The 27,834-nt window shown below is 42.6% G+C and overlaps 1 protein-coding gene across 1 annotated transcript; it reads right to left on the bottom strand.

Annotated features, from left to right (window-relative positions):
• Nucleotides 1–155: 155 nt before the first annotated feature.
• Nucleotides 156–27,834, bottom strand: ZSWIM2 (zinc finger SWIM-type containing 2). The gene is made up of 9 exons (XM_054970821.1): nucleotides 27,589–27,834; nucleotides 22,244–22,320; nucleotides 20,623–20,663; nucleotides 19,421–19,634; nucleotides 16,901–17,152; nucleotides 15,426–15,510; nucleotides 6,421–6,536; nucleotides 5,373–5,526; nucleotides 156–1,592 (listed from the first exon to the last, which is right to left on the bottom strand). The coding sequence occupies exons 1-9, from the start codon at nucleotides 27,739–27,741 to the stop codon at nucleotides 1,191–1,193; spliced, it is 1,494 nt and encodes a 497-aa protein (XP_054826796.1). The 5' UTR covers nucleotides 27,742–27,834; the 3' UTR covers nucleotides 156–1,190.

Here is a 27,834-nt window from a genome sequence, read left to right as displayed (position 1 = left end):
GTGTACATAGAAAAAGATGGCTTTGGGGGTTGTGCACTTTTTCTCCGACATGCTCCTTCTCTACATTCAAGGAGTGGACACGTTGATTTTTTAATTTAAATGTACAGCCTGAAGTGGTATAGTCCGGGAAAAGCTCTACTGCATCTGTAGAATGTATCTAGTAGCTCTACATCTTTGCCTTTGGAGTATTCATAAGAAGAAGACACTGCCAACCTTATCCCCAGCTAACTTTCTTGGAAAATAAAGCCAAGTGATTTAAATGGAATTTATACCCAGATAATTTTAGGAATACATTCCTAAAACTGAATGAAAATTGGATTTGTTAGGGTAGCTGTAATGAACGCCTAAACATTCAGGATGCATCACTTCCAAACAAAACATTTTTTTTATTTAAACCATACTGCTGTATATGTTTAAAAGCTTTATTCTTGGAAAGCTTCTGAATTGATTTAATCCCTTAATGCAAAATAAATTTGTAACCAGCATTTCTGGTGTCTTTTTATAGTTTTTAATTGTAACATTTTTTGCATCAATTAGTTTTACTGAAATTTAAAAGATTTGTCAAGTATTTGCACACTTTACACTATTTCTCAATTGGTAGTCTTAATCCTAAAGCACAAAAATTAATTGCATTTCATCAAATCGTCATTATAGTATTTTTACCACGTTGGGTTCTCTTTATTCTGTGCAAACTTACAGCACAAATTCCATCAAAATGTGAGATGCAGCAGCTAAAAACTGGGGCCAGAATGAGACCACGCAGGTTGGACAGGAAGTTGCCAACTCTGATTTGAGAAAATCCTGGAGATGTGGGGGTGGAGCGTGGGGAGGCTGAGGTTTGAGAGGAGGAGGGAGCTCAATGGGATATAATGCCATAGAGTCCAACCTCCAAAGCAGCCATTTTCTCCACGGAACTGACCTCTGTGCTTTGGCAATCTTTCAGGTTTCTTATAGCTCTTGTGTGTAGGGCTCCCAACTGTTGAATACCTCAGTATGGCTGGTTGCTTCCTTCCCTCTCCCTCTCCAGCCCAACTTATTATACAACTTAAATATATATCAGAATTCCACAAGCATCGTAGCCAACATAATTTACTACACACTTTGGAAAACTACTATGTTACATTTTCAAGACTAGCAGTTGATACCAAAAAGCATTCTTTGTTCTATTTTGTGAGTGTGCTCCCAATATTCTATGAGAGAGAGATTTTGGAATAATATCTAGAAAATTTCAAATGTCCAGTCTTCAGACTGCTATGCTGTCCAGACTCAGAGATTCTCATGTGAGAGCAGTTGAAGCCATTCAGAATTAAATCCTGTTCAAATTCTGAAGGATTTTTCTTAGTATTACAATGTATTTGAGATTTCGCAGAGCCATAACCAGGTTTTATTTGCTTAATGAACAATCCAGTTCCTGGTATAAAAAGTTCCTTTTCCATCTGGTTTGCAAGTTTGTTCCTCGCTTGGCATGCTAATGGATTGACTTTGCCTTTTCTTGGTACATCCTCCCAGGTTAACGGATTATAAACAACATGTCCATCGATAGGACATGCATTTTCTTTGTGCAACCAATGGTCGATGCATTTTCTATGAAACTAAAATATAACAAGCATAAAAAACTATGTTGATAATCATCCACCACAAGCATCATTCATTCCCAATCCAAATCAAACCAGACAGGCATTGGCTCCAAGACATCTGCAAAGATTCCCCTTTCAAGAACAGTGAAAATCCAGGAAAGTATCAATTGTAGTGTATTTATCTTTAAAAAAAATTAATTGTCTATTGATTACCTCTTGGTAATTCTGACTTCTCATCTGAGGAAGGTAATGCAAATTAATATAAATGGAAGGGTTCAAAGTTAGACTGTATGAGTTACACTTGCTTACAAACTGAACATGTCAATCTGCTTACACCAAATCAGGCTATCAGGACTAGGGGTGTACAGGTTTTCCCGCTTCGGGTTTACCTGAAGCGGGAAAATGATCTGGAAATCGCTTTGGTATTCTTCGAAATGATTCGGAGCATACCAAAGAGATTCCCACCTCCCTCCTGAGCCCCCCTTCCCCCAACCCCACTTATCTTCTTTTCTTTTAAATTTTTTATTGGAATTAGAAATATTTTGTCATTTATAACAATCAAAATACTCTAATATTCCAGTTCTAACCCCCTCCCTTTCCCCCCCGTTTGTTGACTTCCAACAGTTTTCCAACCCTTCTTCCCCTACTCATTTCAACTTATTTTGTCAATTAAACATATACTTTCACACTCTTCTAAGCTAATCTATTATAACACAGTGCTAAGTCAGTTTCCCTTCACTTATCAACTAACTAATATATTCCTGGCATATTATTCAATAGTAATAATACTGGTAATATTCTCAATATCCTGTACTCTAACTTATTCATTCTAATGTCATCAGTATGGGACAAACAATTTATCCCTCCCTATACATAACTTGAGTACTCATAAGTGATGAATACATTTATAAGTCAACCAATTTAACTTATACTCTATATGTTACTCTTTACTTCCTCTTATATCTCTTATCTTTATAACATAAAGTCAATCAATTTGACTCATATTCTACACATTTCTAAATATAACTATAAACACAATATACATTCAACATAAGTCAATCAATTTGACCCATGTTCTGCACATTTCTAAATATCGCTATAACCAAAAATGCCTTCAGCATAAGTCAATCAATTTAACCTATATTCTATATGCTACTTCTCATTCCCTCCCTTCTTGTATTCATGAATTTTAATTCTGTTAATTCTCAATTACACCCCTATCTGCCAGCAACATAATTAATTAATTAATTTCTATTCTTATATATCACATAATAACTATTACTCAATACTGTATAGAATAATCAAATAGAATAATTGCTTAGTAATTCTTCTTTAACTCTCCTCCCCCTGGTATAGTCACTTCTCTCTTCTTTTGTTTTTCTTCAATAATTTTCAAACTGCCACAGTTCTCCTCCCACCTCCCATTTTTTCACCAAATATTGTTTCAGCTTCTCCCAATCTGTGTTAAACTGTCCTGGATCAAGGTCTCTTAGTTTTCTTGTCAGTTTATCCATCTCCACCATGTACAGCAATTTGTAAATCCAATCCTCGATAGTTGGCACTTCTTGTACTTTCCACTTTTGCGCATACAAAAGTCTAGCCGCTGCTGTCATGTAAAAAAGCAATGTCCTATGTTGTGCTGGAATATCTTCCATTCCCAGGTTCAGTAGCAGGAGTTCTGGGTTCTTATTAACTTGAAACTGTAAAATCTCACTTATTACTCTTATTATTTCCCCCCAGTACTGCCTGACTACCTCACAAGTCCACCACATATGATACAAAGATCCTTCATGCTTTTTACATTTCCAGCATTTATTAGACGTGTTCACATTCCCTAGCGCAATTTTCTTTGGTGTCAGGTACCAACGATAGATCATTTTATAGACATTCTCTTTAATGTTAGTGCATGTCGTAATCTTCAAAGTATTTTTCCACAAGTATTCCCACGCCTCCATTGTTATTTCTTTATTAAAATTTATAGCCCACTTCACCATTTGCACCTTAACTACCTCTTCTTCAGTATACCATTTTAACAACACTTTATAGACCTTTGAAATTTCCTTTTTGTCTTCTTGTAAAATTACTTCCTCCAAGTCCGAGTTCTCCATTCTTATCCCTCCCTTGGCACAATCCGATTTATAAAGGTCTCTGAGCTGTCTATATTGAAACCAGTCATAGTTTGGAGACAACTCTTCTTGCATCTTTATTCTTAATTTAGAAAATTCTATTCGTGTTATCTCCTTATACGTTAAACACTGTTGTTCATTATCAACAGTTCTCGGATCTATCGCTTCATAAGGAACCACCCAGGAGGGAATTCCTTCTTGTAGGTAATCTCTGTACTTTTTCCATATTGTGAAGAGGCTTCTCCGAATGTAATGGTGTAAAAACATAGAGTCTGCTTTTACTTTATCATACCATAAATATGCATGCCATCCAAATATTTTTTTTATATCCCTCTAAGGCCAGCAATTTGCGATTTTTAAGCATCATCCAGTCCTTCAGCCAAACCAAGCAGATTGCCTCATAGTAAAGTCTTAGGTTGGGCAGTTGCATTCCGCCTCTCTCTTTCGCATCCTGTAACACTTTCATTTTCACTCGAGGCTTTTTGCCTGCCCAAACAAAGTCCGATATCTTTCTCTGCCATTTCTCAAACTGCTTGGAATCCCGAATAACTGGTATTGTCTGTAACAAAAACATCACTCTTGGCAGCACATTCATCTTGACTGCTGCAATTCTTCCCAACCATGACAAATTCAATCTATTCAATTTAATCAAGTCTCGCTCTATTTGAGTCCACAATTTCTCATAGTTATTCTTGAATAGATCTATATTCTTTGCAGTCAGTTCAATTCCCAAATATTTCACCTTATTTGTTACTTCACAGTCTGTTATTTCCATAAGTTGCTGTTGTTTTTGTTTAATCATATTTTTACACAGTATCTTTGACTTCTTTTTGTTTACAAAAAAACCTGCCAAATCTCCAAATTCTGTGATTTTTTCTATTACCCTTGGCATGTTTTCAATTGGATCTTCCACAATTAACATTATATCGTCTGCAAATGCTCTGACCTTATAGGAAAAGTCTTTTATCTTTATTCCACGGATTGCATTATTTTCTCGGATCTGTATCATCAAAATTTCCAAAACCATTATAAACAACAGTGGAGACAACGGGCAACCTTGTCTTGTACCTTTGCCTATCCCACTTATCTTCTAAAGGCCAGAGCAGGCTTTCTGCTGCTGCCACCAGCAAGACAAGGGGGAAGGCTGCAGCCAGTGCCTCCGCCACCCGCGTCACCGCTTCGGTGTGTGCGTCTGCCAGCAGCAAATGCCAGCACCTGCGCTGCCCACGCCGCCACTTTGGCCTCTGCAGCAGCCAGGAGGGGGGGGGGGGCGGGTTGCAGGCACCCTTTAAAAAGGCCCTGAAGCTTCCCAACACAATCTGAATTGCTTCGGGAAGCTTTGATTTGGTATTTCCGAATCAGGGCCATCATACTGACCCTGATTTGGAAATACTGAATCTTTACGAATCAGGCCTGGTTCGGGGGGTTTTCCCGAACCGGGAACCCGAAGCGCACACTCCTAATCAGGACATGTAGCCTAGCACTGTCTACTCTGGCAGGAGATCTTCCGATTCTCAGGCACTGGTTTTTCCCAGTTGCTACCGCCTGAAAAACTTTAACTAGATTCCAGGGACTGAATTTGTAATAGTCTGCATAAAATCCCTAGGGGATCTGTGGGAAGATTTGGGGGGAAATGTTTGACAACTGCTCAGACCCATCTTTTATTTACCTTATGATTACATGGCAGGAGTCTTGCAACTTGACCAAGGCAAAAGATCTTCAGACAGAGTCTACACTGCAAACCTGGATCAAGTAAATTGCTAAATTTCCTAACCAACACAGTAGGTAACGAGTTTATTATGTTCTCTGGTATGCAGCTGAACCTGAAAAACAAGGAATAGGATGCATCTGTTACGTGTTCTTCCTTTTCTGAACCTGTTTGGCACAAGCAATGTTAAAGTTTGAAGAAAAATTCTTTAAACAGAAGGTAAAGTTGATCATGGGTTATTTATTCACCCCACAGTCCTAACTGCTGTGATAAGGTACCAACCTGATAGTGCTAGTGCCACCAGCACCAAGTGCCACTCATTTCAGCAGGAGTGGAACATTCATTTATTTAAATTATTTTACCTCACCGTTCTACAATGGCAGCTTTAAAAAATTAAAACCAATTAAGTAACAAAACAAATGCACAGATAAAAACCCTTTAAAACATTAACCTTCTGTAGAAAAAGGTTCAGATTTGTGTAATATCTGGAATTGCAATAAAGTGGAAGCCTCCTTAACGAAGATTGCCAACTGCCTTGAGAAAAAAAGTCTTGTTCCTTTAATGGAGGCTTAACATTATGGCCGTTTCCACACCACTCACCTTCATCTGGAACGGGGTGCAACGTCACGAAAAAACACAGAAGATATCATCTTCTCGCGCGAAAAGACGCTATCTTCTGCGGGTTTTTTGCGACGTTACGCCCCGTTCCGGATGAAGGTGAGTAGTGTGGAAATGGCCCATATTATTTCCCAGGTGATGTGGTTTGTCCTTCGCATCATGAAAATCTTCCGCTGCCCATTTCCCCACATTAAGCCTGTGCTAAAGGGCCGGGGCATTTTTCTCCAGACATGTTGGCACCTCTATGCCTAGACTCTGATCCGAAGAACTTCCTGTGATATCTCCTTTTACAATGCATATAAATGATTCTTTTCTCAAATGGTCTTTTTCTAGTATAATTTCATTTAATTAAAAGGCATTCAAGTGAACTACATTAAATATCTCCTCTTACTTTTCTTTGTTCTTTTCTTCATGAGAATTTTCTCTTGAATTAATGCTCTTCAGATTTTCTCCTGGAGTTGACAGCGGTAATAGCTGTTCAACCGACCTCCATTTCTGGTTTCTCTTCTGGGAGAATGGGAAAGAGCTAATGAAAACTAAGCGGTACAAATAATTACATAAAGAGAAGTGCTAGCATTCAATATTTCAAAGTCATTGACAGGAACAGAACGAACAATCTGATTAATCTGGTCTTGCATCAGGGCCAAAACAAATGGCTGCATGGTGGTGGCCTGCAGCACAGACTTGTATAGCAGAGAAGAAGGAAGTGTTCCTGCTTAGATTCAAACAGCTGCAAAACTTTTTCAGATATAGAACAAGTCAGGCTGATTCTTACACATAACACTGTCCCTTAAAGAACATGTAACACCAACAGCACTATAAGCAGAAAAACATGCCCAGTTTGTACAACTATGCTGGTATGCAGGTTTGCCTACTGCCTGGAGACAAAATGCCCTGTCCCTTTAACAGAGGCTTAATGGGATGTCATCTCCATGCTTTGAAAAACTTCAGCTGCCTATGCGTTAAGCCTCTTTTAAAAGGACTGGGCATTTTCCTCCAGGTCTGTTGGCAACACCACTGGTACAAGATAAATTAGGTTAATCTCTTCAACTCAGGCTTGGATGAAAGCTGTTCCCCGTAAAGTTAAAATCATATGCTGTGACATCCAAGAGGGCTACCTCTGCTTCATTTATTTTGTTTCCCATTGGGATAAACTTGTAGTGCAATGACTTCAGCTCCTCAGTCTTACCTTGGGTTCCTTCCATTCAGTCACCAGACAGGAAGCTAAGAGCATGGCTAAGAGCCGTCTATTTAGGTATGATTATAACATTATGATTTGTAGAGCATATTTGCTCTACTCAGAGCCAAGCTACAAGTGACGCCTGACACAGGTTGGACACTTGTCAGCTTCCCTCAAGTTTTGATGGGAAATGTAGGCATCCTGGTCCTGTAGCTTGGCTCTCCATTTAACTGAAGTTTACAGAGCGGCAGTCTATGGGAGGGAGAACATGCGGTCGGGAGGGGAGTGCAGGTGTCAGGCTCTTGCTGGGCACCCCCCTTCCCCTCTGCTGGGTATGTGTGTGGGGGGGGCAGGTTCTGTAAACTTCAATTAAATGGAGAGCCAAGCTGTAAGACCAGGATGCCTACGTTTCCCATCAAAATGTGAGGTAAGCTGACAAGTGTCCAACCTGTGTCAGGCGTCACTTGTAGCTTGGCTCTCAGCTTGTTGGTATTCTTCCATCTGATCAGCTTCCTGACTATTGTTCATATTTGGCTGTTCCTCGGTATCAGCGTGCCTTTATGGCGGCACACATAAATGCCTGACCATCTCAAGGGAGGTACTGTAGGGTGCCATACTCCACGAAAGTATGTGATTATGGGGTAGGCAGTGTGGATACTCTGTATCATGTGACTTTTGAATGCAGCTATTTTTCTGAGGCTAGGAATCTTTTAATTTTTCCTTTGCTCCAAAATAGAGGTCATATGGAGGCATTACCTCTTTTATTCGAAGATAATAGTACACCCAGTTGCAAAATGTTATGCACTTGTGATTGATTTTTGCAGCCCTTTAAACATGGTCTAGTTTTTATATTTTAGTAGTCAGCTTAAAACTAGTAAGTTAAGAAGCAGTATGGGGGAGGGGAGAGAGAAGGCGGGCTAAAAAGGTGGTTCTTAGTGGATGGTTTGTAAAATTATTATTCTAAACTCAAGAACAAGTACATCTTTCAGATGTTCCACCTACTGGAACAGGGAACCAGTTACGCTGCAGAAGGCACCAAGGAACTAGGAAATCTTATCAAACTTTCTGAAAGTGAAACATTGAATTTAGGGAGGAAAGATAGCTTAACTTGATACATCCTCAAATTGTGATTGGAAATACAAGACTTGGTCAAATCACAACTTACACAGAAGTATCTCTTTAAAGATTCTGAAGCTGTGCTAATTTCCCCAGGTAAGGAAGGACTGTTTCCAGGTACCTCCCATTAATCCGTTCATGTATCATTTGCTAGTGCACTGCTACATCCAATTTTAAGTTAATAGTACATTACCAGTGTAAGGAACAGTTCTCTATCAGCCCTTTTAAAATGCCAAGCCTTTTTTAACTTCAGGTTGTAAGTTCAGCCGGATCCTAGATTAGGCCTGTTTTTTAAAGTTTTTTTTCCTCTCTGTGCCCGCTAATGACATACAGCTGTGGGCTCTCTTGCTTGGGAGGTGGCTATAAGAAGCCTGATACTGGGAGCTGAAGCTAATTATAATCAGCACTTCTCTTAGCATTATAGGATGGTAATTCTAACAAAAGATTTGGGTTTTGATTGATTTGGGGGGGGGCGGGGGTTGAAAAGGGCTGCTTCTTCCTTCTGTTGGCAAGCAGGGGTGGGCCTTTGGAAGGACTCCTTGCCGGGGAAGAAAGATGTGTTTTCTTTTCCTACCTGCCTCTCAGTTGGAAACTCTGGCCTGGACTGGCAAGAATGGACTTTTGATGGAACTCTGATGACGGCTGTTAATTTGGAATTGATTCAGTGGGTGCTAGAGAGGTACTTTATAGTATTTTACTCAGTTTGGTTTTAGTTTGAGCAGTAAAGCCTCATTTGTTTTGGGCGTTGCCAGAATGTTGATGAGGGGTGAGTACTAGAGATGGGCACAAACTGAGAAAATGGCGGTTCATGGCAGTTCATGAATTTGCTCAATTTGCAAACTGGTTCGTGGTTCGTCACTTCCGGGGGCCGGCAAAGTGGCAGCAGCCGCAGCACTTTTCTAGCTGTTTGCATTTGCAAACAGCAAGAAAAGTTTCACATTTCCGATTCTGCTGCTTCTTTCACCCGATGGGAGGGAGAGGAGGGAACCCCTCCTCCCCCTCCCATTGAGTGAAAAAGCAAGGCGGGAAGTTTGAATTAACTTTTCTTGCCGCTTGCAAGCGAGAGTTGCTTTCAAACACTGGCCACTTTTCAGCTGATGAGAGAGATTCCTCATCAACTGAAAAAAGTTGCTGGCATTTGAAAGCAGCTCCCATCAGCTGAAAAAAGCTGCTTTCAAACCCCCTCCTCCCCTCATCTGAAAAACGTGGCCGCCGTTTGAAGCAGCAACTTTTCTTGCTGTGCAAGAAAAGTGTTGCTGCTTTCAAATGCCCACAGTTTTTTTCAGCTGATGGGGGATCCCCCTCCCATCAGCTGAAAAGCGTCCACCGTTCAAAAGCAACAATTTTCTTGCTGTTTGCAAACAGCAAGAGAACTATGGTTGTTGGGGGTTTTCCGGGCTGTCTTGCCGTGGTCTTGGCATTGTAGTTCCTGACGTTTCGCCAGCAGCTGTGGCTGGCATCTTCAGAGGTGTAGCACCAAAAGACAGAGATCTCTCAGTGTCACAGTGTGGAAAAGATGTAGGTCATTTGTATCTACTCAGGAGGGGTGGGTTTGAGCTGAGTCATTCTGTAAGAGTTTCCCAGGGTGTGGAATGCTAATGGCGGGAGGCTTCACTGTATCCTGAGGCGGTTCTTTTGCATATGGATTGGTGCTTGATGTGCTAATCTTCTCTGCAGGGCTATTGTCGGGTGTGGAGTGTTTTGTTGGCCTGGTGTTTTTCAGAACTGGAGCCCATGCTCTGTTCATTCTTAAGGTTTCTTCTTTCCTGTTGAAGTTTTGCTTATGCTTGTGAATTTCAATGGCTTCCCTGTGCAGTCTGACAAAGTAGTTGGAAGTGTTGTCCAGTATTTTGGTGTCCTGGAATAAGATACTGTGCCCTGTTTGAGTTAGGCTATGTTCAGCCACTGCTGATTTTTCAGGCTGTCCAAGTCTGCAGTGTCTTTCATGTTCTTTTATTCTTGTCTGGATGCTACGCTTTGTGGTCCCGATGTAAACTTGTCCACAGCTGCAGGGTATACGGTATACTCCTGCAGAGGTGAGGGGATCTCTGCTGTCTTTTGCTGATCGTAGCATCTGTTGTATTTTTCGGGTGGGTCTGAATACTGCTTGAAGGTTATGCTTTTTCATAAGCTTTCCCATCTGATCAGTAATTCCTTTGATATATGGCAAAAACACTTTTCCTGTGGGAGACTGTTTTTCTTTGGTTGTTTGATTCATCCTGGGTTTGATTGCTCTTCGGATTTCATTTCTGGAGTAGCCATTTGCCTGAAGTGCGTGGTTTAGATGATTAATTTCCTCATTGAGAAAGCGCGGCTCACATATCCGTCTTGCACGATCCACTAATGTTTTCATTATGCCTCTTTTCTGTCGGGGGTGGTGATTGGAGTTTTTGTGTAAGTACCGATCAGTGTGAGTTGGTTTCCTGTAGACCTTGTGACCTAACTGAAAGTTTGCTTTGCGGATGACCAAGGTATCCAGGAATGAGAGTTTTCCCTCACTTTCTTTCTCCATTGTGAATTGTATGTTCAGGTGGATGTTGTTGAGATGATTCAAAAACTCCATCAATTCTTCCTCCCCATGGCTCCAAATGATGAATGTATCATCCACAAACCGGAACCATACACTGGGTTTGTGGGGTGCTGATTCTAGAGCTGTTTTTTCAAAATGTTCCATGTAGAAGTTTGCTATAACTGGGCTGAGTGGGCTCCCCATGGCCACCCCATCCATCTGTTCATAGAATTCGTTGTCCCATTGGAAGTAACTGGTTGTCAGACAATGATGGAATAAGGCTGTTACATCCTCTGGGAAAATCTGATTAATCAGTGCAATAGTGTCTTTTACTGGAACCTTGGTAAACAGGGATACAACATCAAAACTGACAAGTATGTCTTGTGGATTGAGTTTCAGAGAACTGATTTTGTTGATGAAATCTGCTGAATCTTTGATGTAAGACGAGGTTTTCCCGATGTGGTCCTGCAGGAGATCTGCCAGATGTCTAGCTAATTCATATGTCGGTGAACCAATGGCACTCACAATGGGTCGGAGTGGGACTGAATCTTTATGTATTTTGGGGAGTCCATATAGTCTAGGTGGCTGTGCTTCTGTCTTGCATAGTTTGCTGTGCGTGTCGGGATGTAGTGAGGAATTCTTGATCAGCGCATTTGTTAGCCTGGTGATTTTGCAAGTGGGATCTCGTTTTAGTTTTTTGTAGGTGGAGGGGTCCAGGAGTTCCTTAATCTTCTTTTTGTATTCCTCCGTTTTCATGATCACTGTAGCATTGCCTTTATCAGCTGGTAGAATGATGATGTCTGGATCTGCATTGAGGGTCTTGATGGCATTTCTCTCCTTGCGTGTTATATTGCTGGTGGGAAGCTTTGCCTTTCGTAGAATCCTGGCTGTCTCTCCTCTTATTTCCTCAGCTTCCTCTTCAGGTAGATGACGGATGGCAGCTTCTACATTTGCAATGATGTCTTCCACAGGAATTCTGGTGGGGGTGACTGCAAAGTTTCCTCCCTTTGCCAAGATGGAGGTTTCTTCTGGTGAGAGTTGACGGTCTGTCAGATTGATGACAATGCGTGCATTGTCGAGCATTGGGCTTGTCTGTCTTTTTTCCTGTAGTTTGTTAAACTTCTGCTTCTGTCTGGATGTGTGGTTGGTAAACCGTGAAAGCCTTCGACAATACATCGAACACCTCTACGGGGAGGAAACATTCCAACAGACCCGAAGATTGGAAACACTTCGGAACAAGAAAGCACATCTACTCTGTTCTTTGACCTTTCTTCTACGCTGCAGGGACACAAGAACCATTCCATCCTTTCTCACAACTAAAAGAATCTTCAAAACCACACAGGCGGACCGCATTTATGACCGTCTAGAACAGGCCCTCTTACGTGAGAGAATCCACACTACCCGCAGAGAACTTGCTGCCACAGACAAGGAGCTATTTTGCTTGCATATCAACACCAGCCATAAAATGAGAAGTCAGGATTGGGACAAGGTCGATAATCTCACCTACAGGAAGATGGAACAAGTGTTTACCAACCACACATCCAGACAGAAGCAGAAGTTTAACAAACTACAGGAAAAAAGACAGACAAGCCCAATGCTCGACAATGCACGCATTGTCATCAATCTGACAGACCGTCAACTCTCACCAGAAGAAACCTCCATCTTGGCAAAGGGAGGAAACTTTGCAGTCACCCCCACCAGAATTCCTGTGGAAGACATCATTGCAAATGTAGAAGCTGCCATCCGTCATCTACCTGAAGAGGAAGCTGAGGAAATAAGAGGAGAGACAGCCAGGATTCTACGAAAGGCAAAGCTTCCCACCAGCAATATAACACGCAAGGAGAGAAATGCCATCAAGACCCTCAATGCAGATCCAGACATCATCATTCTACCAGCTGATAAAGGCAATGCTACAGTGATCATGAAAACGGAGGAATACAAAAAGAAGATTAAGGAACTCCTGGACCCCTCCACCTACAAAAAACTAAAACGAGATCCCACTTGCAAAATCACCAGGCTAACAAATGCGCTGATCAAGAATTCCTCACTACATCCCGACACGCACAGCAAACTATGCAAGACAGAAGCACAGCCACCTAGACTATATGGACTCCCCAAAATACATAAAGATTCAGTCCCACTCCGACCCATTGTGAGTGCCATTGGTTCACCGACATATGAATTAGCTAGACATCTGGCAGATCTCCTGCAGGACCACATCGGGAAAACCTCGTCTTACATCAAAGATTCAGCAGATTTCATCAACAAAATCAGTTCTCTGAAACTCAATCCACAAGACATACTTGTCAGTTTTGATGTTGTATCCCTGTTTACCAAGGTTCCAGTAAAAGACACTATTGCACTGATTAATCAGATTTTCCCAGAGGATGTAACAGCCTTATTCCATCATTGTCTGACAACCAGTTACTTCCAATGGGACAACGAATTCTATGAACAGATGGATGGGGTGGCCATGGGGAGCCCACTCAGCCCAGTTATAGCAAACTTCTACATGGAACATTTTGAAAAAACAGCTCTAGAATCAGCACCCCACAAACCCAGTGTATGGTTCCGGTTTGTGGATGATACATTCATCATTTGGAGCCATGGGGAGGAAGAATTGATGGAGTTTTTGAATCATCTCAACAACATCCACCTGAACATACAATTCACAATGGAGAAAGAAAGTGAGGGAAAACTCTCATTCCTGGATACCTTGGTCATCCGCAAAGCAAACTTTCAGTTAGGTCACAAGGTCTACAGGAAACCAACTCACACTGATCGGTACTTACACAAAAACTCCAATCACCACCCCCGACAGAAAAGAGGCATAATGAAAACATTAGTGGATCGTGCAAGACGGATATGTGAGCCGCGCTTTCTCAATGAGGAAATTAATCATCTAAACCACGCACTTCAGGCAAATGGCTACTCCAGAAATGAAATCCGAAGAGCAATCAAACCCAGGATGAATCAAACAACCAAAGAAAAACAGTCTCCCACAGGAAAAGTGTTTTTGCCATATATCAAAGGAATTACTGATCAGATGGGAAAGCTTATGAAAAAGCATAACCTTCAAGCAGTATTCAGACCCACCCGAAAAATACAACAGATGCTACGATCAGCAAAAGACAGCAGAGATCCCCTCACCTCTGCAGGAGTATACCGTATACCCTGCAGCTGTGGACAAGTTTACATCGGGACCACAAAGCGTAGCATCCAGACAAGAATAAAAGAACATGAAAGACACTGCAGACTTGGACAGCCTGAAAAATCAGCAGTGGCTGAACATAGCCTAACTCAAACAGGGCACAGTATCTTATTCCAGGACACCAAAATACTGGACAACACTTCCAACTACTTTGTCAGACTGCACAGGGAAGCCATTGAAATTCACAAGCATAAGCAAAACTTCAACAGGAAAGAAGAAACCTTAAGAATGAACAGAGCATGGGCTCCAGTTCTGAAAAACACCAGGCCAACAAAACACTCCACACCCGACAATAGCCCTGCAGAGAAGATTAGCACATCAAGCACCAATCCATATGCAAAAGAACCGCCTCAGGATACAGTGAAGCCTCCCGCCATTAGCATTCCACACCCTGGGAAACTCTTACAGAATGACTCAGCTCAACCCCACCCCTCCTGAGTAGATACAAATGACCTACATCTTTTCCACACTGTGACACTGAGAGATCTCTGTCTTTTGGTGCTACACCTCTGAAGATGCCAGCCACAGCTGCTGGCGAAACGTCAGGAACTACAATGCCAAGACCACGGCAAGACAGCCCGGAAAACCCCCAACAACCATCGTTCTCCGGCCGTGAAAGCCTTCGACAATACAGCAAGAGAACTGTTGCTTTGAGCTTCGATAAACCCAAAGTGGGAAATCCAAGGAGGTGCATACCTCTAGTGACAAATCGAAAAACTAATCAAACAAACCAGCCTAAAGTTCATCGGGGTTTGTCAGAAATGGGTTCTGACAAACAGCTGGTTTGCGAACCACGAACTGGCTTCGTTCATGATGAACTTTGGTTCGTATTTCAGTTCGTGCCCATCTCTAGTGAGTACTACTATTGCATAAGCTCTGATATTGTTTTCTACTAAAACTAATTATTTTATGTTTATTCATTGTCTTTTGAGTTACTTGCCAAAGGCATGCACACACTCAGCACGAACACAGGGGCTAGGCGGTTTCTTATGATGGAGTAGAACCCCCCAGGTACTCCTGGAGGTCTTCAGCTGGTTGGTTTCAGCAGTCAGGGGCTAGAGTGGGGGCTTCTAGCTCTATACAACCAGTAGTTAAGGGGTTTCTTGGGCAAAAAAAATCATGTTGTATAATCCAGAGAGGTAATTAAGGAAAGAGAGATTCAAGCACCCATGCCTGCTTTATTCTCTCCTGCACTTATGGACAATCCTTTAGCAACTTCTATACAAGACAGAGAAAAAACAACATTGCAGATTTTGTTTCCCCAAAGACGATTTTCCAAAATTGGATTAATCTGAGAAGACCAATTATCAGTTCCTTACATAAATACCTATTTAACTCTTGAATTAAGATCAGTTAAGATTATGTTTTTTTGAACAGTACCTCTCGGAAAACAAAAGTATGTGAAGGATGGCAAATGCTTCTGAAACAACCATGGCAGAGGTGGTATTCAGCACATTCAGTACACCTTGAAATAAGAAGAATGAAGTTAGAGTTCCTAATTTCACTAAAAACTTGTATGGTTCAGGTACAAGCAAATTTTATACCTTAGAAGGAACTGAATAACTTGAGAATAAATTGCCAGCATTTTACTACGGAGAATACTACTTAGGACTAGCTATAGACTGTATTTTATGTTTCTAAGGGAAAAGCTGAAGTACCGTTGGTTTAATGCAAGTTTCGTTGCTTTGGAACTGCAGCAATAAAGCATTAGACATGACAATATGTAATTCTTGTCATAGCTGAAGGATCTCTGCTCTCCTTCATCACAGTGTTCAAAATCAGTGGCATTCAAAACACATCAGTTACAAATCTGCTTGATAATGGAAACTGAGTGGGCCGGTGAGATTTTGATACTGCCAACTATACAATGCTTGAAAAGGTCAGAATTAGAAACTGAAAGCTCATAATGAAAAACAGCTCCCTGTTAAAGGTTCTATGCTAGTCTGCCTTGCTTCAGATAGCGAGAGAAAAAGCACACCTTGCCTTTGTTGACACGAAAAAGGTAAATTGGGCAAAAATCTTTCTCCTCAAATGAACGCTAGGTGGGGCAGTGTTTTCTTTTCACTCTAATAGTTTTAATGTAATTGCTACTCTTGATTTACCGGGGAGGGGTGTCAGTATGTTATCTTAAACTTCTCACAAAATTGTTTGTACACAAAAGTGTTTCTAAAATGGTTTCGAGCAATGTTTCAAACAAGAAAAGTGATCATTTTTCTTTACTAGAGGTCTAAAGAAATTGCAGCTCCAATCATAAATTCTGTCTTCACATTTTAAGATTTATGCAGATATCTAGCATAGCAAAAGGAGATTACAGTTTTGCTGCACTAGACTATCAGGTCCGAGGTAATTCAGAAGTAAATGGCTATGCTGAAACAATGCCTTCAGTGAAAAAGTAAGCTCCTCTCCCAAAGACTTAATCAAATGTATTTTTATAAGTAAATTCTGAAAAGCAGAATTACCTTTATGCATGCATTAGTAGGAAATAAATGGATTTATCATACAAATTACTGGCATGTACCAACAAGATATTAATTTGAAAGACTGAGCCCAAGTGTATGCATTAAACTTAATTTCTAACTCTGCGTGTATATGTGCTTCCAAGTCACAACGGACTTATGGCGACCCCAGCAAGGCGCTTTCAAGGCAAAGGAGAGGCAAAGGTGGTTTGCCATTGCTTTCCTCTGCAGAGTCTACCTTGGAGGCTGCCCATCCAAATACCAACCCTGCTTAGCTTCCAAGATCTGATGAGACTGGGCTACACCATGTTGCGTTCCCTCCCAATTCTGAGGGAAAGTTAAAATACCTCAAAAACATTGTGAAAAGTATAATTATATCCACTGCTTTAATATGCTTACTTGTAGCAATTTCCCTCAACGGGGCATACTCTGCAATTATTGCAAGGGACTCCGAGGTGCTTGTCAAGACGTTGTTTCTCTGCTGCCGTCACAAATCGTTTGCAGTTTCTGAATTCTTCCAAAATGAGCTTCAGTGGGGCAAAGTCCTCCCTACACAGGGGGCACTTTACTGAAGCGTCTCTCTCTAATCCTTTCTGATGATCAGCCCAAATTTTCATACATTCAATGTGTATGCTGTTGCCACAACCAAACCTATAGAAAATGTATGATCAGTTACAACTGTTCTGCAGAAAAATCACATACAAAATATTCTGTATCTCACACCCATAGTGGTTAAATGGTTGGGCTGCGAGTCAGCAGCACTCTGCCAATGCAAACCCACTACTGCCCCTGAACTTAGCAGGTGGCCTTGGGGAAGCCACTCCTCTCAGCCCCGTTCTCCAGCTGTATTATGGGAGTAATAACAACACTGACTTTGTTCACAGCTCTGAGTGGGGGCGCTAATCTGTCTAGTAGAGAGATTAATAAGCACAGTAGTGATTTTGCTGGTTAACAGTACATATGTACCCTTTTGATAGCATACAGGAATTTTTAATTCACTGCAAGGACCAGATATCAAAGTCAAATGCATTGCAACCTTAACTCTGCCCTACAGTTGTTTCTCTGACATAGGGCCAAGCTAGAAGTGATGAATGACACTTAAATGTCAAGTGAACCGACTCGCGTGTATTCCTCCTTGTTCACTTGCACTCCACTGGAGCGTTCCACTGGAGCTCCACTGGAGCGCAAGTGAACAGGGAGGAATACACGCGAGTCCGTTCACTTGCCATTCAAGTGTCATCCGTCACTTCTAGCTTGGCCCTAAATTACATTCAATGATCTAACCCAGATGACTGTGGTCACTGCAAAAGGCTTGAAGAAGTTTATTTGAAAAGCTCAGCTTATTCTACCTGCAAGGGAAAAAATAAAACACATGGCTACAGCGAATCAGAAATGGAGGGGAATCTGGCTCATCTGCTTTGATTTGGATTACCAGGAAACCAATCTGCAGTAGTCTATCAAGGCAAAAAAATGATTTTCAGGGACGCAGCGGGGAATTTTCCTGTGGAGTGGGGATACAGATTAGATGTTTGCTTTAAAGTTAAGGAATGGAGTAGATCTCAATAAATGCTGCAGACGACGGGAACGATCAACTCCCTTGCCAATCTGTCATTCCGCCGCCTGCATGTGAAATTCCACTCACCCCCCCCGCCCTGCCCCCCCACAAAGCTGCACGTTGCCTCATACAGAGTCACTTCATTAATAACATGATTGATAGAGAAATGAAATCAGTCCAGGTTCATCTGATTGCCATTTAAGAAGCAGTAGGAGCAGGGAACTGAAAACTGAGAAGCATTCATGTAGAAGAAATATGCCAGTTCCTAGCTGTAAGCTGGGGGGGGGGGTGTTAGTGGTTTGGAAGGGTAGGAATATAATGAGTGGATAAAAGCCAGCTTTTGGCTAGTCTGGCTGCTTCGTTTAACAGCCTAGTGCTCTATGTAAATGGCATTCTGTGCCTACCAAAGTATCTTCTGCTACAGAAATTTCGTTTTCTTTTTCCCTGAGCATCCATTTCCCCCTTTAGGAACTAGCCCTTAACTATACTGTTGCAGGGCAGCTGAATACACTATGAACATCTGCAAAACCTCCCTGACTACTGGCCACCTCTGAACTGAAAAGACTAATATGTGTACTTACAAATAAAAACTAAGAGTTCCACCAACTGCAAAGAACTGAGAAAAGCGACCATCAAACCTTAAGGAAACAGTGAACAATGCAGCTATTTTCCAAGCTCCAAAAAAGCTTATGGTTTTCTAAGGCAATACCAATCTGGTATTAATAAAACATTTTTGCAGGCTAGCAATAAAGTGGGGGAGAGCCGGGGGGGGGGGCAAGGCGACAAAACACAGCAGACAACTGTGATGGGAGTTGAAAGAGGCCACAACTTCATTGATTTACAAATTGTGGAGTATTGGCGCTGCATAGGGCACAGATCCGAGTATGGGCTGACCCGCCTGCCACACTCCCTCAGACCCCAGCTGAAGGGGGGGCATGGGATGACCGGTAGTGGGATATCACATGGGTGTACACCCCTATGTGGATCCCTTGCCACTGGAGAGTGAGGCGGACCTGACAGCCCCCAAGCTGGGCATGCACTTGCCATGCCTCTCTCTCCATACCCTTTATGGGGATCCCCATAATAGGGAAACTGAGCTTGCGGGCTCCGTTTCTTTTCTCTGTTTCTTTCTCTGTTTCTGAAGGTGGTAAGTAAAGAGGAAGATCCAAAATGGGATGGCTGGACTTAATAAAGTAAGCCACAGCCTTCAGTTTGCAAAACTTGAACAAAGCTGTCAATGGTAGGATGTTTTGGAGGTCATTAATTCATAGCGTTGCCATAAGTCGGAAGTGACTTGATGGCCCACAACACACACACATGCACACAGCCTTGAGGCAATTTACCCTTCCTACCAACTGACTCACCTGCAGTAAGTGACAGGACGCATTTTCTTAAATAGCTCTTCCTGGCACACTGGGCACACATCCTCATTTTCAATTTCTTTTTGTTTAATGTACCCATCATCAGCTACTTGCAACTCCTCAGTGGAATTAACGGTTATTTTTGGTTCAGGAGTGACTTGATGACCTTTAAGCACATAATTAATTTCTCTTTCGACAAGACCCAACTTCAGAGCATCTGCAAAAAAAGTTCAAATTTGAAAATGTCTGATAAAATGTCATTTGCAACTGAAGTAGGTAGTCAACTAAGTGACATAACCCATGCCACTGCTGCCTTCAGCCCCCATCTTGTTAGCATCCATCTCTACCTCTTACCCTGTGATCAGTCCACCTTTCCAGAGAAGCTGACCCAATTGAGCACTGCCAGCTCTGGGACTGTTATTCTATGGATGTGTTTTCAGGCACAATCTTGTCTTGTCCTGCCACTGTCCTTCCTAACAGAAGGATTGTAGTGACATCAACCTCTGTAGCTTAATGAATTTTACTTAAGTAGTTGCACTCTTTCTTGTCCCTCCTTCTGACTCTCCTTCCCTGGAAAGTTTTCTGACATAAAAGCTCTTCTAACCACATCTCTCCTCCCTAAAGCCCTTCTCCTTCCTTAGTGCAGGGAAGAGTCCAAAGACACAGTAACAACTCTACCTCCTTCCCCAACCAATCTAAAGGCCTGCCAAGACTTCACTTGAAATTTCTCTGCCTTAGTCTAAAGACCCTTTAGAAGTCTGCGTCATTCCCCTCAGCTGGGAGTTAGAACCTAAACCGGCAGCTCATTTAGAAGAGGGGAGAGAGACGGCAAAAGCAAAGCTTCTTTCTTACACTTGGTTTCCTTAAAGTGAATTTAAACCCAAGAAGGGGGTCTCATTCACATGTGTGTGTCTCGCATACCTGGCTTCTGGAGCACACACAGTACCACCCCTTAAATAGTACTCATTCAGAAGCACATTAAATGTGTACGAGCCTTCTCTTGCTGAGATCATGGCATAATAATGCTGAGGACTGCAAGAAATGATTTGGAAACATAGACGTGGGTACATATGAAAAACCAATCAGAATAGATCTTGGTCAGAAAGAGATCATTGAAAAATGATCTTGTAAGGAGAAAATGAAAAACGGTTATAGCACTGCCACTTTCTGAACCAATCCACAAAAAAGGAAAAACAGTTACTTACATTCATGGTCTCTTGGAAGTTTGAACTTTTTCAGCAATAACCTATTGACAAACGACAAATTGTATCAGTTATTCAGTATCCTTATAATCTAGCTAAAGATTCTTTTTATGTTTGAAGGAAAGTAAACAAACATTTTTGCTGTATGGAAGTTATCAAAAAATAATTCCATATCTGTTATTCTGCATGGCTTTCAATCAGTACAACTCGCGGTTTTGCTGTCTGAACATTGCTCACTCTTCTTTTTCTATCACTTAACCGCTATGTTGCTGTAGCATAGTGGTTAAGTGGTTGGGCACTCTGCTGGTTCAAATCCATGAGCTCAAGCCTTGGGTAAGCTGCTCTTCTCAGCCCCAGTTCCCATGCGGTGTTGTAGGGATAATCATGTTGGAAGAGGAGGATACAGCACTGTTCCTCTCCTGAGGTTTCAGAGGGGGGCAAACCAGAGTTACAAAGACAGAGAGGTCAGCACACTCTGTTTACTGCTCTGTTCTCTAATATGTAGATTGCTATTCTCAGGATTTCCTCCTCCTGACTTCCTCCCTCTCACTTCCTTCTGTTCCAGGCAACAGCTCTCTCCTTCTCCTCCCTCCATCTTGGCAGCATGGATGCAGGCCTTGTCCTGCCATCCATGTCTATCATTAGTCTAGATAGGTAGTTAGGATCTGTCTCTCCTCCTTTCCTATCAGAGTATGGAGTTCCTACAATAAAGGACTCTTATTTCTTTTCTAAATATAAAGCAAGTGTATGCTTTTGTTATTTTCATTCCTGTACACACACCAGCCAGCAGAACCAGCTCACAACCACCTATAATCACGCTTCCTATGCTACACAATAGACTCTGCTAACGGCCCAAACATGGAATCCTTTAATTAGGTTTCTGGGGCCTACATAACAATTTATTCAGTATCCTTATAATCTAGCTAAAGATGTATGTTTGAAGGAAAGTAAACATTTTTGCTATATGGAAGTGATTAAAAAAAACTCCGTACAGTTCCATATCTGTTATTCTGCATGGCTTTCAGTCAGTACAACTTGTGGTTTTACTGTCTGAACATTGCTCACTCTTCTTTTTCTATCACTTATCCCCTATGCTGCTGTAGCATAGGGCCTAAGAGGTTGGGCACTCTGCTGGTTCAAATCCCCACTACTGCCATGAGCTCAAGCCTTGGGTAAGCCGTTCTTCTCAGCCCCAGCTCCCATGCTGTGTTGTAGGGATAATAATAACACTGACTTTGCTCACCGCTCTGAGTAGGGCACTAATCTGTCTAGAAGAGCAGTATGCATTGTTAATATTTATTACCCTAAGAATCCCCAAACAAGTGACATAGAATTGCACCGGAATTGTCTTTGGTTTTAATGCAAGGCATCCACTTAAGCATGCTTAGGTTCACAGTCTTACAATTTTTCATCTCCACCTTCTCTCAGTCTTCCCTACACTATTTGTTGTGCTCCATCTATTCCTTCTTCCTGAAGTTACTCTGCCTTTCCAGCCTGTGAGATGAGAATCACTGTATGGCTTTTTTGAAGCTAGATAATTGTGCCCCTGAAAGGAGAGTCCAAAAAAAAAGGCACACAAAATCTATTGTAATATAATATTCATATCACATAAAAATCAAATTACCAGCAGATATGTTTACAGAGGTCCTTCTCTTTCCCAAATGTTGAGCAGCTGCATGAGTGAGGGTTCCCCAGGTAAACCTTTTATGTCAAACCAATAAAAAACACAAAGTACAAAGAATGAAGGCTAAGTTGGGATAAAAAACATAACTGGGCTAAAATCTCTGTTCTTCCTGTAGTTTTATATACTTAACATATCAGAGAGAGAGAGAGAGAGAGAGATTCACAATACGATTTCTAGCAACTCAGGTCCAGTTCCCCCAACTCGCTTTCTCAGCAGCTGCTGAAATGCATTTTAAAAACGGACTGCTTGGATCCATTCTAATCTGGTTTCTGGCCTGATTATATAGCCTTGGCTGCCCTGGTGGATAATCTGTGCTGAGAAATGGGCAGAGGGAGCGCATTCTTGATTCTCTTGGACCTCTCGGCAGCTTTTGATACCACTGATTATGGTTACAGTATCCTTCTTGACCACGATTTTGGGGAGGGATTAGGAGGCACTGTTTTGTGGTGGTTTTGGTCCTACCTGGAGGAGAGGTTTCAGAAATTGGTAAGGGGGACTGCAACACAGCCTTTGACCTGTGTAGTCCTGCAATGCTCTATTGTATCTCCTGTGCTTTTCAACATCTACCTGAAACCTCTGAGTGAGGTCATCCAGAGATTTGGGCTGAGCTGCCACGAAAATACAGATGATGCTCCGCTCTATGTCACGCTACTGGCCAATCCTGGGAAGGCTATAGAAACTGTAAACCGATGCCTACAGGCGCTTCTGGGGTGGATGCAGGCTAAGGGTCTCTCTACACGAGATGACTCAGTGCGTGTTTGCCAAGCAAAGTCAGGAAGGGTAGTTTAAAATGACAGAGCCTGATAAGATCACTCCTCACAGGGTTTGTTAATTTCACTGCCACCCCAAAGGTTCTGTCAGTTTCACCTCTCCAGTCTAAATCTGTGTGGGATCACAACCAGAGGGCAGCAAGGGATGGAAATGAGCTGGAGGTGCCTTCCAGAGCCCAGCTTGGATCTGGAGAGGTTACAATGGGCTGAAGTTTACCTTCTGGTATTTCACAACCCCTTCACACAGCTCCAGTGCATAGCAAAGCCTTTGCCCTGCCACCGGCTCTGTGAAAAAACTACATGTCCTCACTAACATTGCTTCTCCTGTGTTCTTCACGTGTCAGATGTCTCATGTGGAGAGACTCTAATAAACTGAAGCTTAATCCCAACAAATCAAAGGTGCTACTGGTGAGTGGAAGGTCTGGCCTGTTCTGGATGGGGTTGTACTCCCCTTGAAAGTGAAGGTTCTTAGTTTGGGGCTGCTCTTTGACCCAGGCCTACCACTGGATACACAGGTGGCAACTGTGGGCAGGAGTGCCTTTTACTAGTTTTGGCTAGGTAGCCTGCAGCAGCCTTTCTGACATACCTTGGTTACCTCTAAATTAAATTACTGCAATGCACTCTATGTCAGACTGCCCTTGAAAAGTGTTCATTAACTTCAGTTGGTGCAGAATGCTGCAGCTAGGGTTTTGACTAGAGTAGGTCATAGGAACCATATCACTCCAGTCTAGGCTTATCTACACTAGCTCTCACTCCGTTTCTGGGCACAATTCAAGGTGCTGTTGCTGACATTTAAAGCCCTGTATGGCTTGGGACTAGCATACCTGAAGGACTACCTACTACCTTACAACATTACCAAGACTATTAAGGCCACCCTACCTTTCAAGATTAGGTAGATTGCAACCTGGGTGGGGGCCTCCTTGGTCTTGGCACCAAAACCCATTCTTCTCATTGTCTGCTCCAGCTGCCATCTTCTGCCAGTGAATGAAGACTTTTTTGTTTTGTTTGGCATTCTTCAGCGATCCCTCCTTTCTGCTCTATGTTTTAGTTGTTCTTTTAATGTTTTTGTATGTATGTTTTAGCTTCATTTTAATTGTTTTAATAATGTGGTTTTATTTGGATGTTAACAAGTTTTTATCTCTGGGAACCAAGAGCAAGATAATCCAAACTATGGTATTCCCCCATTACTAGGTATGGATGTGAAAGTTGGATGGTGAAGAAAGCTGACAGGAAGAAAATTAATTCATTTGAAATGTGGCGCTGGAGGAGAGTTTTGCAGATACCATGGATGGCCAAAAAGACAAGTAAGTGGGCTGTAGATCAAATCAAGCCTGAATTCTCCTTAGAAGCTAAAATGACACACATTTGGTCACATCATAAGACAAGATTCTCTGGAAAAGTCAATAATGCTAGGAAAAATGGATGGCAGTAGGACCTCTTAGGTCAGTAAGACCTAAAATGAGATGGCTTGACTCAATAAAAGAAGCCACGTCCTCCAGTTTTTAGGATCTGAGCAAGTCTGTTAATAATAGGACGTTTTGGAGGTCTTTCATTCATAGAGTCGCCATAGGTCGGAGGAGACGACACAAAAGCACAGGTTTTTATCATTTATGTTTTTAATCTGGTAGCCTGATGAGAGCAGAAAGATGGGTTATAAATTAAATAAAAGCCTGGAGGCACCAAAGTCTGCTCAACACTGTGGCATAGCTGGAAAATAGGATCTTGCCTTCCCACCTCACGCAGCTTTCCTGCATATAATACTGAAAGGCACAGAAATGGTATATAAAATCTCTTTCATTAAATCCATATGCCACAGGATCCTTCCCCCATGTTGCAATCCTGAGAAGAAATGGGCTCCTGAGGGCCTTTAAAATGAGTTCAGCAGCTGCAGGGAAAGACTTCACCGCTATGTTGCCTTACGTACTATCCGTTGTCTTAAATACGTGCTCCTATGAGTTACCTATGCCTCATGTGGTCTAATGTCAGCCCTAGAATTGCTTATGCTCTGTTTCAGCATTTTCTTCCACTCTGTATGGGATTCTTGTGAATGCTATGTCTTTGTAATCTTGTGTTTATTTACCTTATGGCATTGTTTATGGAAATGTCTTTGATATTGACTGTACTAATCTCACACTGTGTAATCCACCTTGAGTCTCAGTGAGAAAGGTGGACTATAAATGTCATAAATAAAATAAATAAATAAACATCAGATCGTGTTGCTTGACCCTCCACTTCACAAAACCTAAAGGGAAACTGTAAGCTGTAAAAAGGGATCTCTGCATGTACATCCATAGATGTGGTTGGCAATGCCAGGATCAGAGTGACCTCCGCCCAGAAAACATGAAGAGATGCAGATGTGGACTTAGTATAAGATCTGGGTTCAATTGAAGCATCCCTTTTCCCCCTTGCAATTTTAGAATCATAGAAACATAGTTGGAAGGAATCCTAAGGGTCATCTAGGCAAACTGCACAATGTAGGAAATTCATAGCTACCCTCAGGGAAAGGCAAAAACCCTCTAGGTTCCCTCAGCAATCTGGACTGGAGGAAAATTCCGTTCTGACTCAAGTGGTGATGGGCATTACCCTGGGCATATAAGAAAGGGCCACAGGAGCCAAGCACCGGCTCATCTCTCCCTGCCCTCCCTCTCACAATCTCTTTTGCACAAATTGAACACATTCGACAGGAAATCAGTGTTGGATTTCCTACATGCAAATTTCCCTTTCTGTATTGGGACAATTTTATATTGTGTCACACGTTATTCCTACTTGAAAAGCAATGCGCTTATACCCTGACCATTCATTCATAGGCACGGAATAATTGACTGCCATCCTTGCATCCCATAATATTATAATTGCAGTATTATTTGGTAGTCTGCAGCTATGGTTTTATCTAATGCTCAGAAAGCTTTAAAGGGGAGCTTAGTAAAGTTCTAAGAAACTAGATGACTAATGCAAATGCTATTTTTATTTTATGAGCTCTTTAGCTTGATCATATAGTTGTACTTGACAACTCTGATTCATGGCTGGCATTTAAAATGCAGGATTTATGGCTTGCCCTCTGTGGGTATGCATGGTGGAGGGGCTGACTGAGTAATAAAGACACTGAGCATGAAGGGAAGTTGAAAGCAGAGTTCATGAGTAGGAAAAGGCCTGAAGAAACTACTCAAAAGGAGAACAGCAGAATCTAAGTCGAGTGGCACCACAGAAACTGACAAGATTTCCAGGGGGACGCTGTGGAGAGCCAGAGCTCCTTTCTTCAGACTCACAATACTAAGGCAGGGTCCCAGAACAGGCTGTGAGGGCTGCCTGCCACTGCATAGGGTTGCCAGCCTCCAGGTGGCGGCTGGAACTCTGCCGGTATTACCACTGATCTCCAGGCCATAGACATCACTTCTCCTGGAGAAAATGGCTGCTTTGGAGGGTGAACTATATGGCCTGTAAGAGAGAGATGTTCTGCCAGGCATATGGTGGAGGCTAGGTTGGGCCCCCAGTGGCCACACTGAAGATCTGTCCACCACCCTACATATGAGCCAGGGCTTGAAAAGCAGTATTTTATCATCGCCATCTGAAGAGAAACTGTATTGTATAAAGTTGTTTTAATGTTATTTGTATACTGTTTTATCTGTTTTTAACTGTATTTATGTAAATTGAAATGATGTACTCCACCCTGAGCCCGCCTGGTGGGGAGGGCGGACTAAAAATCTAATATAATAAATAAATAATACCCTGCTTAAGTCCCTCCCCTTTCCAAAGCCCACTCTCTCCAGACTCCACCCCCCAAATCTCCAGGAATTTCTCGCCTGGAGCTGGCAACTCTACGCAGCATTAGTGGGGCACCTTGCTTCTGCAGAGGCAAGGCCTGATGTAATGAGAGGGATGCTGTGAAGGAGCCAAGGCTGCACAATGTGTGCATATTGTGTGGAGGGGGTCTCAGATGCTTCACTAGTAAGTTAGGGACCATAGACTTCACCACTATGTTGCTTTACATTGTCTTAAATATGTGCTCCTATGAGCTACCTGTGCTTCATGTCGTCTAATGTCAGCCCTAGAATTGCTTATGTTCCGTTTCAGCACTTCTCCCACTCTGTATTGGATTCTTGCTAATGCTATGTCTTTGTAAACTTGTTTATTTGCCCTATGGCAGTGTTTATGGAAATGTCTTTGACATTGACTGTACTAATTTCCCACTGTGCACTCCGCCTTGAGTCTCAGTAAGAAAGGGGGACTATAAATGACAGAATAAAAATAAATAAAATGACGCCACAGGGGCTGGGGAGGCTCTAGCAGCAGCTGGCAGGAGGGGAGGCCACAGGGTCGCTGCAGCCAAGGGCGGGATTCAGGGGTTGGGCAGAGGAGGGCCCTCAGCGGGGCAGAATGCCATTGAGAGCCCCCCGCGGAGCTGCCCTTCCCTGTAGCCAGGCAACGGGCGGCCATTCCGGGAGATCTCCCGCCCCTGCCTGGAGGATGGCATCGATGAAAAGGCTGGGGCTGGCCCAGCCGCCGCCGCCGCCTTACCCGCAGCGGCTCTTCCTCGCTCTCCTCCGCCTGCAGGACGAAGGCAGTGGGCCCCAGCTCCCGCAGGATGCGCAGGGTGCCGCTCAGCGCCTGGTCCTGCCGCCGGATCAGCTCCGGGGTGGCGACGGGGCGACGCCGAGGTAGGGAAGCCATTCGCCCGCCGCCCAGCCACCTGCCCCTCTAAACTGTAACGGCCTTCTCCCCGGCCCGCGGCGCCAAGGCTCCGTTGCCATGGAGAAGGGCTAG

This window comes from Eublepharis macularius, chromosome 2, assembly GCF_028583425.1.
Source record: "Eublepharis macularius isolate TG4126 chromosome 2, MPM_Emac_v1.0, whole genome shotgun sequence".
NCBI lineage: Eukaryota > Metazoa > Chordata > Lepidosauria > Squamata > Eublepharidae > Eublepharis > Eublepharis macularius.
The sequence above is the reverse complement of the archived record's forward strand: the minus strand, read 5'-3'. Positions and strand labels throughout refer to the sequence as shown.